Source organism: Protopterus annectens, chromosome 3.part0, assembly GCF_019279795.1.
Source record: "Protopterus annectens isolate FY-2018-M chromosome 3.part0, PAN1.0, whole genome shotgun sequence".
In the NCBI taxonomy this organism is placed as follows: domain Eukaryota; kingdom Metazoa; phylum Chordata; order Ceratodontiformes; family Protopteridae; genus Protopterus; species Protopterus annectens.
In genome coordinates this window covers 111,436,181-111,449,701 of record NC_056731.1, presented here as the reverse complement: position 1 = coordinate 111,449,701, position 13,521 = coordinate 111,436,181, and the positions used below count along the sequence as shown (strand labels likewise).

General features: G+C 40.6%; 1 protein-coding gene across 1 annotated transcript in view; it reads right to left on the bottom strand.

Moving 5' to 3' along the window:
- Nucleotides 1-13,521, bottom strand: part of IGF2BP3 (insulin like growth factor 2 mRNA binding protein 3) — a 1,266,240-nt gene that overhangs the window by 1,250,204 nt on the left and 2,515 nt on the right. Inside the window, exon 2 of the mRNA XM_044064618.1 lies at nucleotides 9,121-9,181. Within this exon, the coding sequence (XP_043920553.1) occupies nucleotides 9,121-9,181 (61 nt within the window). The remainder of the gene's footprint in view (nucleotides 1-9,120; nucleotides 9,182-13,521) is intronic.

Below are 13,521 nucleotides of genomic sequence, written 5' to 3'. Positions count from 1 at the left end.
ATGGCCACCAGATTGGCTTCCTTTTTTTGGAGGATAGCATCTTGGTTCTGTTAGGGACAGCATGATCCATGCACTTGTGCAAGTGCTTATAAAGTGCATTTGTGTAGGATTCAGCAGTCGTACCTCTACTGTCCATCTGCATGGGTGCCATGAAGTTTGCCACTTCTGTCTTAAGTGTGAAGTTGGCTTTGGAGAATTTTTTTTACAGTTGTTTTCCTAATGGGGGTGGGAGCGGGATGTGGATGTCTAGGGTGATTAGCCTGTGGTCAGATCTGACCAAGGAGCTGACCTCTGGTGTGGAACACCAGTCACCCATGTTGGTGATGACCAGGTCTAAGATACTGCTGCCCCTGGTGGGAGTGTGGATAATTTGATCCAAGGCACTGGAATGGAAGATTTCCAGAAAACGTTGAGCAAGAGAGTTGGTACACGAGTAGTTTTCCCAGTTAATGGTAGGGCAAGTTGAAATCCCCCATTATTAGAGTGTTGGGTTGTACCTTAATATTTTCCAGTGTACAAGAAAAGAGTGGGAATCCTGGGGCATGGTGGGGGGTCTGTAGCAAGCTACAATCTGGATTGCGGTTTTGCCCAGAGTTAGTTGAACTTTGATAATCTCAGATGCATTTTGCTGAGCAACTACCTTGGAGGTGTGGATATCCTTAATGAATATGGACACGCCTCCACCTTGAGTGTTTCGGTCCAGGTTTGGACGACGAAAGTTGTGTTATGAATTATAGCCTGGTAATGCAGGGGTGCTCTCTGGAGCTTTGAACCAGGTCTCCGTCACTGCACAGATGTCAATGTTCCCCATTTTAAGGAGTGCCTCGAGTGAGTGCATTTTGAGGTTTATACTTCTAGCATTGGTTCATAGGTTAGTACTAGGCTAACTGCCCTTGCGAGCCATTTTAAGCCTAGCCAATTATCCCTTGTAAGATTCAAACCCTACACCTTGTGTTTGTAAGGCAAACACCTTAACCATTAGGCCACCCTCCCAACTAATGACCTGGAGCAGCATTACCCTCAGATTTTGCTTGCTTGTACCAGTTACGGTGGAGAATTTGTCATTTGAACCTTGCCTAAAATAGGCACTATAGGGGTGGCAAGAGCCTTTGCCAATATCCAGAATCCCAAGGTCGACAGGTGCAGGCCATATCTGGCAAAGCAGCATGGTTTGTCAATCATGTCATCCCAGGCAGACAGATACTGGATTCCCTTAGAATGACACCAGAAGCTTAGCCAATTGTTGTCCTTTTACTGTGGTATCATTCTGGGTGATGGCAGGATGCTACTCAGGGCTAGGGTCATACCTGCCTGGGCTACAAGATCGGAGAGCTCCTCCAGGTCTCTTTTCATGTAGTCCAGGGAGGTAAGTCTCAGGTCTTTCACACCAACATGGACAATAACAGAGTCATATTTGTACTTGGAGTGACCTGAGTGCGTGCGTTATGTGGCAGATCCTGGCACCCGACAGGCAGCTGACAGTAACTTTTTCCTTGTTTAGCCTGGTGAGTGGATCATCAGTGTGCCTGACTACAGAGTCACCTATGACAAGAGTGTTGGGTATGTTATGCCTTATGGGCTGTAGTTGAGTGGCACACTGAGTATGTGGGCTATGTGTCATTTGGGTTGTGTTGGGGGGGGTGGAGGTTGCTTGCATTTCTGCTTTGGAGGCCTCTGTTTGGGCAGATTTGTACAGAGCCTCCACGAATGTAGGTGTGTGTTTGTGCGTTTTGGTGGTGTAGGTTTTGAGGGACTATGAGGAGTGTGGTGCGGTGCAAGTGTTTACCTTCTCCTCTTGACTGTCTAGGCCAGTCTTTGGTGAAGAGAGCTTTGCTTCCAGTTTGGCTATATTAAGTGCATCTCTCACAGGTTGTAGTGTTGGGTGGTAGAAGGAGAGGGCTGTCTGTGTACATGAGGCAATTGCTGCATTGTCCCAAGATGCCCAGAGTCATCAGGTAGACAGGAGAAAACACCGGGAGTTGACCTTTAGACATGCCTGAATAGGTGCTTATTTATTAAGTACTAAAAACTGTTTTCCTCTAGACAAGTGAGGAAAGTTGAGTGCTGTAGTAATTTGTAACTTTAGTGCTTACAATGAGTTCTGAACAAGTGCTGAGCTCAAAGAAACAGATTGGAGTGCTAAAACTAAAATGCTGGCTAGTTGCAAGGGAAATTTTGAAGATAGTCATTCAGGCCCATGCAGATCTTACAGGGTGTATTGTAAGCCCTCTTGAGTAGATGCCAAATTTCTTACTAAGGCCCAGATCAGCACAGCACTGGAAAGAGGATGGGAGTAAGCAGCTGATACCAGCTTGCCCATCCTGGGGCCACAATGGCAGCCAAACACTGCAACAGCAGCATCACAAGCTTGGTGAGCTCCATGCTGCAAGTGACATACTGGCTGGTTGGGGGGGGGGGGTGAGCATGCACCAAAGTGAACATTGACTCCTGAATGCAGCTTTTACTGTGCTTGTACAGCTGCCACAGGGAAGCAGGCCTTGTGGCACAATCCCAACAGCAGTGCGACACCGCACTCATTCTCCTTACCAACCGTGGACATAGGTCAGGTCAAGAGCAACAGATGACCCAGTTGGGTCTGGTAGGCTCAGTGAACAAGAGCTAGTGGCAGATGGTCAGCTGCAGATATGTACAAATCTCATGGAGTGGCACTTGTGCAATCCTTCAATTTTTTGTGTGTAAAGTCTACTACACATGGTCAAACATTTACTGAATTTTCAGTGAGGGGCAAGCAACTGGTCACCAGACAGCTGAAATCTATAGAAACTTTACACTAGTTGGCAGAAAATAAAAAATACCAAAACAACTGCAATAAAATTTAACAAAGTACAATAATTGGATACAACACTTGTAATTGTGTTTGAGCTTAGTTGCTGGCCCACTGGGGTAGCCTTAATAGTTTTAGTCAAGCAGGTGCCTTTTCCTTGCATGGGTATTCAAGCTTCACCTTTCAATTTTATTTATTTAACATTTGTTGACCGGGTTGGTCCATCTGGGCCAAGTCCCTTTTTCAGTGGAGACCAGGGGAGAAAAGCTCCATAGTTAGGAATACAAAAAAAAAAAAAAAAAGACATTTGCTAGTACACAGAAAAAAAAGAATACATAATGTACAGCGAGTATACAATAATACTGATTACTTGGAGAGAAAAAGACGTAAGAACTATTGTATTGTAGGAAGAAGTGAGAATTATTATACTGTAGGAGAAAAAGAAGTGAGAATTATGGAGAGGTGGGTTAGTCAGGGGGCTGGTAACAGAGGCAAAGTTTATTTAAGCTAAGGTGATTAACCAAGTTTATTGTAATTTCCCCACTTCAGCCATGCTCAAATATTCACCTTGGAAAATTTATAGAATTTTCTTGGAATTTAATTCCAATGACAATACTGCAGTTGGGTCAAGACAACACATTACCATTAGAGTACTACCTGCTTTTAGTAAACGTCTACATAAAACATTATTAAATCTTAAATATTTCCATCAAGAAGTTTACATTCCATTCATCTACATTTAAGTAATTTCTTTTTATTCAGACTAATCTCCAAAGATTCCTTTACAATTCATCTTTATAACCTAGTTCAATACCAAACCACAATCCCATGTAAAGAAGCAATCCTCTTACTAACAGAAGATTTTTAGTGTTCAGTTATTTATTGTACAGATGACAGCACTGCAGTTAAGTCAGTCCATGTATTGCAAGTGCTACAATGAATCCAAAGACTCACCAACACTTTCAGCTTGCAACAAATCATGATTGTTACATATTACATATCCTTTTTGCCACACCCCCTAGATAGTGTCTCTGCAGTCTAATTCATGCATCTTCTCTACAAAACGTCTAAAGGCAATACAAGGCATACTGTTTGTGTCTTTCGGCTTTTCCCGGTTAGACACAAAAGGTCCATCACAAATTTTATACTCCTATCCCCCTCCAACTCGCATGTAGAATCCAACAATTGTTTGGAAGCACATTTCTAACCTACTTTATTTTCTCAACTTTTTAGTACAATTTTGGGTTCCCAGCATTGCTAACATGTTGAAGATTATTTAGATTTATGAAGGTGGAATGAAAGGTACCGTTCAGTGTCAGAAAGATCTTTCCACATACCATGCTTAAAAAAAAAAAGAAAAAGAAATTTTATATATATATATATATATATATATATATATATATATATATATATATATATATATATATATATACACACACACACACATACACACACACATACGTGTACAAGTAGAGTGAAGCAATTACCACATCTGTACCAGTCCATTAAAAACTAATTTGCTTATGATAAATAACTGGGTAACTCCGTTTTACCTCACATCTTTTCCACTTAATACACAAGCAGCAAGTTAAAGATATAGTATGGATAGTTCTTAAAACATCTTGATGGGAAGTGCTCTAGTCTTCTCACTAACAAAGGAAAACACAAACTATGTAAATACAAATTATGTAACATTCGTAGCAATCAGAGCTATTTTGTAACCGTACACAAAGCAAACGCGCTATGAATGCCATATTTGTAAAGGTTCTGCCCAATAGCTGCAATAATAATAGCAGTTCAACTAGAGTGCATCATGCTGGAAAGAAGAACGATCAAACACCACTGCGTCGGCACAGGGGAGGTGCAAAGGAACTGGTTGAGAGGGAAATGAAATGGTCAGTAACACAGGACATACAAATTAAACAGAAGTAGGCAAAGCAGGTAGGCCAACTGACCCACCCAATCAGAATCTGAGAATTTTGCTTTATGTAGTACAGAGCATGAGCTGCAATTTAGAATGAACAAATCATAAAACGAAATTTTTGCAGCACTAATTTTTACTCCAGTACAGCTTATTCTCCCTAGTGAAGCAAGTTAAAAGTAGGGTATTCCAAAGTATGCACAATTCCAGAAGTACCCTCATGGGGTTGGAGCTGAAGTAAAGGGGTATTACGCCAGTCAAGCAAGCAATCCGATTTAGTCAAAATCAACACGATTTAATACACTGCTTGTGCTAGATATCATACCATCCATCTTGGTTAAGCATCCTACAGTAAAGGAAGCATATGCATTTGCCACACCACAGATCAAAATTCTGAAACTTTTTAGGGTCAAACTGGGTCAAACACCAGCAATTTAGTCTTGTAGCTCATCCTAAAAAAGGATCACCAAACAGATCCAATGCACCAATAGTTATACAAATTAAATTCAGACACAATTAGCCCACTCCCCTCTAGTCACACTAAGACAAATTTGAATTCACCCACCAAATTTTTCTTTAAAAAAGGGTGGCAATCTACTGTACTTTTCAGGCACACATTTAGTATGTTGACAACTGAAAATTATAAATGGGACAGAATGCTAGTCTCAAAGGACCTAGAATTCAACCACGAGAAGAAAAAAATATGCAAGTGTGTTATTGCCATATACACACACAATATGCACTATAGACATTACGGACATTTTACATACTGAACTCGGGGGGGGGGGGCATTTCATTGGGCTTTCTATACTGGGGATGGGGGGTTGCAAGTGTATAGAAGCTTTCCAGTACACAGTTAAAAGTGACATGAAACACTGGAATAAGGGATTGCAAGGGTTCAACCTGACAAGCAGTTTTACTTGCATACCTAGCAGATTAAGTCAATGCATACACTAACGTACTCCACTTCCTGCCTAAAACATCTCCAAAAAGTTAGGCACTTCCCAACGCGTAGTCATTAACAGCAACTACACTTAGCTGATTTGTAGTATGCAGCACAATGTGCAAGGCTAAACTTGCAAGCAGAAATCAAACAAGCATCTGGATGGGTCCAAAGGTCAAACAAGATGCATTCCAACATCATTACAGTACTTAAAAAGGTACCACTAAGCCAGTTTTACCAATTAAGATTTGCTGGAACAGCGAATTAAAAAAAAAAAACTTCCATCAGAAATGTACAATTTTAAGTGTTCATGACAACACTATACAATCCGGAGGCACTTTACCCAACTCAGCTAACATGCCTATTACTCAGCAAGTTTTTTTTTGCACTTAACTCGGGCTATCTTTGCAGGAAGCAGTCTGCTTTTTTTTTTTTTTTTTGGGGGGGGGGGGGGGCAAGAAGCCTCCTATAGATAGATTTTAATGAAAATCAACCATCCAAAACAAACATCCCACATCAAGTCATACTTATAAAAAATGCGACATTAGTATATAGTGCTAAATCACAGCAGGGTATCACTTAATGCATAAGGCATTAAAATAGAGCCTCTCTGCTACATTTACTACCAAATGCCAACAAGTAACATTTTAACCAAGAAACTTAACATTTTATTCAACTCTTGCCCCTCCTCCCAGAAGACTGTTTCCTTTCCTATAAATTAAAGCGCGACCAAGCCTCTTCCAGAGATGTAGCCATTCATATGGTTCTTAATGTTTCACTAAGCCTTCGGCCTTACCATATCCCCAACCTGCCTTTCACAGCAGGTACAAAGGTCACATCTGATGTGGACACTCCCACCGCTGCAAATCTGAACATGGGGGGGGGGGTTGGAATGCAGAGACAGCTGACCTCAAGAATTTCACTTTTGAACAACCACCACCTCCTGTATGAGCTGATCTGCTGGACCCAATTTCACTTAACAGAAGAACCAGTCTGACACAACCTTCTATGTGAGGAGGACATCATTATATCCCCAAGTAGAACATTACATATAGTGATTCTAAATTTAATTTTCAGTGCAAAATGTCCTGCCCTACCCGCTCCAAATTATGGAAAATAACTGTAGAATTCATTGAAACTAAGGAGGCCCTTAGCAGTCTGGTTTCATTCATACGATTCACAAAAAGAGTAAAAACAAGCTCAAAGATAAAGAAACAAGACCTGTACTTGGAACAATCACATTAAAAAAATCATGCGTTAAAAACAGCACTCTTCACACATTCACAATTCACAATAGGCAACTCATCTGACCAAAACAAGTTTGATTAGTTTATAACAAGCCCAAACACTGGAATTTGTGCAACTGGGTGGGCCTCTTGAAGGAAACACGAAAAGCTCCACAGAAATCAGCTCACAAGGAGTGCAAAGACAAAGTCACTCACAAAATGTAAATTTTCAGCCCACAAATCCTCCACCTCCCACACAAACCATTTTAAATGGACCACCACAGAAAATCTGCTACATGTACAAACTGCTGCCACAGCACCAATTTCAAATGTAGAAACGATGAGGTTGTAACAGATTAGCTTACTGAAAGAGGCTGCCATAAAAATGACACTCTCCAAGATGCATCACTTTAAAAGCATTTTTTTCTGTATTAAAAATATGTAAATCGATAGTAACTTACCACTTTTAAGTCTAGATTTACTACACAAGTGACAAACTTAGTCACACAATGTGTACAAGCACACTGATTTAAGACATTTCTGAAAGTGCACAAGGTAAATCATTTTCAAGCAGTTATTTCTAAGAAAAATGAAAACTTCCAACCAAAAGGTACCACCAGAATTTTAATGATCACCCCCACAGGCCAACCTCAGAGTTTAACAATGTACATGGACCACAAGGGGAAGAAAAAACAAAATAGCATGGCAATCCCAGTGACATCAAATTACGTGTTAACAGAACACTTTCTCTGGGATGCATATCTTAAAATGGTTGAACATCTCAAAATGGTTGACAAACGTAGAAAAATGTGCCGTGTCTCTCCAGAAGAGCATAACATATGACTGACAGCCTGACAAGCAGGGATACTGTGCAGAACTGTATTAATGAACAAAGTCAAATGAAGGTCCACTACTGCTAGATATATACATACATGCACTAAAATTACATTCACACAAACAGTACAAAACATCTCTACTTCTTACAGCTCCCTCTTCCCCCATACAAATTGGGAGCTACAAATGTCTAATTTCGGTTTCCATATGGGCACAATATCGGTCTGCAATTAGCAAAAAACACTGTAAACAAGAATTTCATCATTTTTTCCTTGTGTGTGCAGATGAGTTCCATCTCTCACACTTACTGAAAATGAATCCAGCAGGTCATCCTAAAATAAGTTTTACACAGTTAGCATTAACATGTACACCAACTATTCTGTAACAATTGCAACCACCAAAATAGTATGCATTCAATACAAATATTTTTTATAGCATCTGCAAACTGAAAAACACCAAGTTCATAACAAAACAGGCATACAAAAAAAATAAATAAAAAAATAAAATTAATACCACTTGGATTCACAAAACAAGGGGAAGACCAGTGTTTACATCCTCTAATCTAAACTCTGCACAAATGCCTAGTTAATCCTTCTGGCCATACAGACTTCAGTACTCACACCTACACAAGAACAGACTCCCATTTTATTTAAATTATGCCCCACAAGTTGCATTACAAAAAAAACACCCACTAACACTGTGCAGAAATGTCAGCAGCACCTCCCCTCCATATCATAATCACTTTTTAAATATTTGTCTGCATTTAAAAAAAAATCCCCACAGCAAACTACAGGAGAGGCAAAACAAATGCCATAACAGCTCATGGCACTACCAGTCTGCTTATACAAGTAGGCATCTACCCTACAAATACTACCTTGCAGAAATGCAGAATCCAAACCAGGTGCGAATTACTGGACTGCAATGTAACTAGACATCAGAACACAAGTTTTCATTTTTGTACAAAGACTCAGCATGTTAACAAGCAACATTAAACATTTTCTTCTAAAAGTTTTAAATGTCTAGTTACTATGACACCATGAGCCCCTTAGCATTTCTTTTTGCATCATTTGAGAACCTTCTATTTATAGTTTTCAAAGCTCCATCAACAACTTAAGACTCAAAGTGGCCAAAAATGCTGCAGCCAGTAACACACCTGTACAACTTTCTTACGCACCATTACACACACACACATTATATATATATATATATATATATATATATATATATATATATATACACACACACACATACACACACACATATACACACACACACACATATATATATATATATATATATATATATATAGATTTTTTTTTTTGCAATTTCTACCCCATCCCACATACAGTACTAGATTTGTCTCACACACACACCCACCTGCCTATCAGTAAATTTTTAAAACAAAATATACCTTTGTCTTTTGGGGACAGAGTGTTCCACCTCTAGGAGTTTACCATGCAGCTCCACTTTACCTGCAAGTAAAACAAAATGCTTTCCTCAGGTTTGTTTACATAAATAATACATAGTATCACATAAAAAATATAATACACAGCATCACATATGGAATCACAGTTTCGCCAGAGTTTCCTCAAAATGCACATTATATATATTCTAGCCATTGGAGGTGTACAACTATCATTTTAACTTGCAGCTTTAAAATCTGGGCCCCATAACCCGGTGGCTAAATGCAAAGTGAGCTCGCCAATATAAATTATACATTATTTGTTGACCAGGAGTGTCAGACTGGACGTAGGCCCATTTTCAGCGGATGCCCAGGGAGAAAAGCTCCACAGTTAAAATAAACAGACAGCAGTTACATTGGATTACATAGGGATTAACAATTTACATAGCAATTACTTACATCATATTTACAGATGAACACAGTACATCAGTAGACAACTAGAATCTGTGAAGTGCATAACAGACATTAACAAATGTTACAAAAAGTCCCTGCTGTATAATAAGTACTGGCTTATGAGCATCTCGGCTTGCTATAATCAAGGTAGTTAGTGGAGTGGAAAGAAAGGTAGTGGTTGGATGGGGTGGGTGATATTAGAGTGGGAGTTGCAACGGCATAGCCAGCATGTTTTTAGATGCGCTTTTAGTAAAGTTTTGAAGTGGGTGCATGATGGTACGGAGGTAATTGTGGGTGGGAGGGAGTTCCATAATTTGGCTATGGTGCAAGAGAATAGTGCTTCACCAGCAGAGTTATTGGCTTTGGTGATCTGCAAGTGATTTTTGTTGCTGGATCTTAGTGGTCTGGTGGTGCGATAGGGTTGGAGTAGATTCTGGAGGGATGGGACATTTAGTGGATGATTTACTAGTTTGTGGGAGAGTGAGAGTGGATACACTCCTAGCAATTTGGTGTGTTCAATTGGGTATATAGTGGTGTTGTCTTTTGCTGTGATCTTAAAGTGAGAGTTGTTTTGAGTATGTTTGGTGGGTTGGAAGAGGAGTAGTTTAGTTTAGTTTGGGTTGAGTATTAATTGGGCATCGGATAACCAAGTTTCAACAGAGGAAAAGGCTTCCTGTGTGACTTTTTGCAGTTTGGGTAGGGACTGGGTTGAGCAGGTGAAAACAGAGAAGACTAGGGGTCCAAGGATGGATCCTTGGGGAACCCGTATGGAGACAGGTAGTTGGGGAGATATGTCATTCTGCCATACAACAGATTGTTGGTGGTCAGGCAGGCAACTCTGAAACCAGTTGGTGACCGATTGTGAGAAGGATAGGTTACTGAGGACAGAATTAAGTTGTTTGTGTGGGACCATGTCAAATGCTTTAGATAGGTCTAGGAAAGTAGCAGAGGAGAGATAGCCATTGTTTTTATGCTAAAGGATAGTGTTAGTAAAGGAGAGCAAGGCAGTGGTGGTGCTATGGTTTGGTCGGAAACCATGCTGAGTATTGGAAACGAGGTTGTTAGTAAGGAGGTAGTCTGAGACCTGAGTGTATGCATCTCTCTAGTATTTTGTAGAGTGGAGAGAGAATAGCTATGGGGCGGTAATTGGTTAGTTCTGTGGAGGGTCCACCTTTGTGGAGGGGAATTATATGCGATACTTTCCACAGTGTGGGAACGTAACTTTCTGACAGAGATCGGTTAATCAAGATGGATACTGCGTAGGCCAGAGCATCAGCTGCAGTTTGTAGGTATTCACTTGGGAGGTTGTCTGCTGCTAATTTGGTGGGCTTAAGTTTAGTTAAGAGTTTTTTTTATGTTGGAGGTAGGTACAGGAGAAAAAGAGAAGGCAGTGGGGAGATTACTAGTTGAAGGTGTAGGTTGGAGGGCAGGGGGGTTGTGTTGTTTAGCTTGCGATAGTATGGTTTGTGTGAAGTGTGTTGAACGAGGTAGCAATATTTTCTGAGGAGTGAGGGATGTTAGGAGGAGGGGTACTGACTTTACCTGGGTGGAGGATGGAGTACCAGAATTGTTTGGGGCTGTGTTGGGAGGAGTCTGGGGCAGACTGGTAGTACTGGAATTTGTCCTGTTTTATTAGCTTTTTGACTCTATTGCTTAGTTCTAAGAATTTGTCTAGTTGAAGGGGTTTTGGTTTTGCGCCAGTGCTCCCAGGCTTTATCCCTGTTTTTCATTTCTGACTTAGTGGTTTTCTGTAGCCATGGGGAGGGTTGTGCTTTGATTTTGGAAAGTCTTATGGGGGCATGGTAATTAAGGATGCTCAGGAAGGTAGTATTAAAAACTTCAACTGCGTCATCAAGACTGAGGTACTTTAGACTATGCCAGTTACATTCTTTGAGGGATGAGATGAATGCGACTGGGTTAAAGTTTAGTTTTTTTACATATTTGATGGTAGATGACAGGTTTAGCTTGGTATAGGTATTTTTTGAGTAGGAATGTTGGGGAAGTTATCACTGAGGCCATCTGATAAGCAGCCTGTTATATATGACTGGGGGCTCTTACCGACTAGTATCCAATCCAGGGTAGTGTGCTTGCTGGAGTTTTTATTTACCCTGGCTGGTGATTGGACTAGTCGGGTGAAGCCATGAAGGTTTACATGATGGGTTGGATGGTTGCCAGAACAGGATTGCCAGTCAATATTAAAATCACCTAAAATGATAGTTTCTTGGTGGAGATGGTGGGTAGATCAGCTGAGGAGGTTTAGTGGAGGAATGTTTTGGCCAGGTGGAAAGTAGTATCCAATTATGTTGATGGTTTGGTTTATTTTGAGGTTGGTATATATTTATTTCTTTATTGCCTATTTGTGGAGCTGATGATTTTAAGATCTGAATGGTTAGATGCTGTTTAAATATTATAGCTACACCGCCTCCTTTCTTGTTTAGCCGGTCTACTCTTAGTATGCCATAACCTGTAGGGAGTATTTGCTCACTGGTAATGTGAGGTTTTAGCCAGGTTTCTGTCAGAATGACTATATCTGGGAAGTACAAGTCTATGGTGGCATGAAGTTCATAGACTTTGTTAGATATACTTCTAATGCAGAAGGAAGTCACTTGGCTTTCTACTGGCTGTAGTATGGGAGAAGTTGTGGTTTCTAGTCCGATTATGAGGATTGGGGTTGGAGATAGTAGGGCCAGGGTTGGGGTGAATATCTCCACTTAGGGCTAGTTTTGATATGCATGAGGTTATTAGTTCTCAGTTTTTAAATGTGTTTGTTTATAAGGGAAACTTTATGATTGTGCTCTTTGGGTAATGGGTATGGTGGGAGGATTACTGTGTTAAGTTGTAGGGATGCTTTATGTTTGAGTAATATAGTTGGCAGAATATGTGGGGGGTGCATAGGGATGTTTCCTGAGCTGGTGGGAGATGAGCTGATTGAGGGCGAGACATGAGTGGTGGTGTGAGTAGTAGTAAAGTGGTAGTGGTTGAGTGGGGGGAATGATGGAGCTTTGGTAGGATGCAAGATATGCAAGGAGAGTGCATGCAGTGAGCATAGGTAAGGTATGCTTGTACATATTAGTTGAGGAGGTGTGACAATAGTGGGAAGATGGAGGAGATAGTGTTGGGTTAGTGCTGTGGTTGGCTTCTGGAAAGAGGGGAGGGGTTTGTGAGTGTAATAAAGGTGGGAGGGAATAGGGGGCAGGGTGGGGAGCAAAGCGGGTAGAGACCCTGTTAGTTGCTCATATGAGGGGGCTGGAAATGTCAGGTAACAGAGTTAACTGATAAATGAACATATGATAGTGACAAGGGTGGTTGTAACTTTTTTTTATTAACTTTGGGATTGTCTTAAGGTAATAAACAGGGAAGAGGGAAGGGGAGAACAAGGGTGTGAGCAGGCAGTTCTTTGTACTGCTGCTAATGAGCCAAAAGGTGGAAAAACAGGATAACCTTGTATCAGTAGGCTACTGTTGTCTCAGTTTAAATTAACAAACACAGTATTGATCAGTTATGGATACTATTTGCTAACAGAAGGGAATAAGAGAGAAAGTGGAAGGTGTGTTTGTGTGGTGTGGGGTGCTCACAAGGCAAAGCAGAGTGCTCTCCAGGGGGAAATGAATATTGGCTCAAACAGGTAAACACACTCAAAGTTAACTTTAGCAGACAGTTCAGATCTGGACTGCGCTTTTCTTATAAGAATGATAAAGGTGGTACCACAGTTGAATACAAGAGTGGTGTTAGGTCTAGAAAAAGAGTACAGAGAGGAGTAAGCACTTTGAGATGGTAAAGATATTAGAAAAGATTACAACAAAAACTGAGCAAATAGCTACTGTATATGCAGGAAAATGTCTTTAACTACTAGTATATGCAGATACTGGGCCAATTGGAAAAACATCAGTTAGAAGAAACTTCAAGACAGTTATGCAGTCACAGATAAAAATATAGCGAGCAGCACTATCGAGGTTG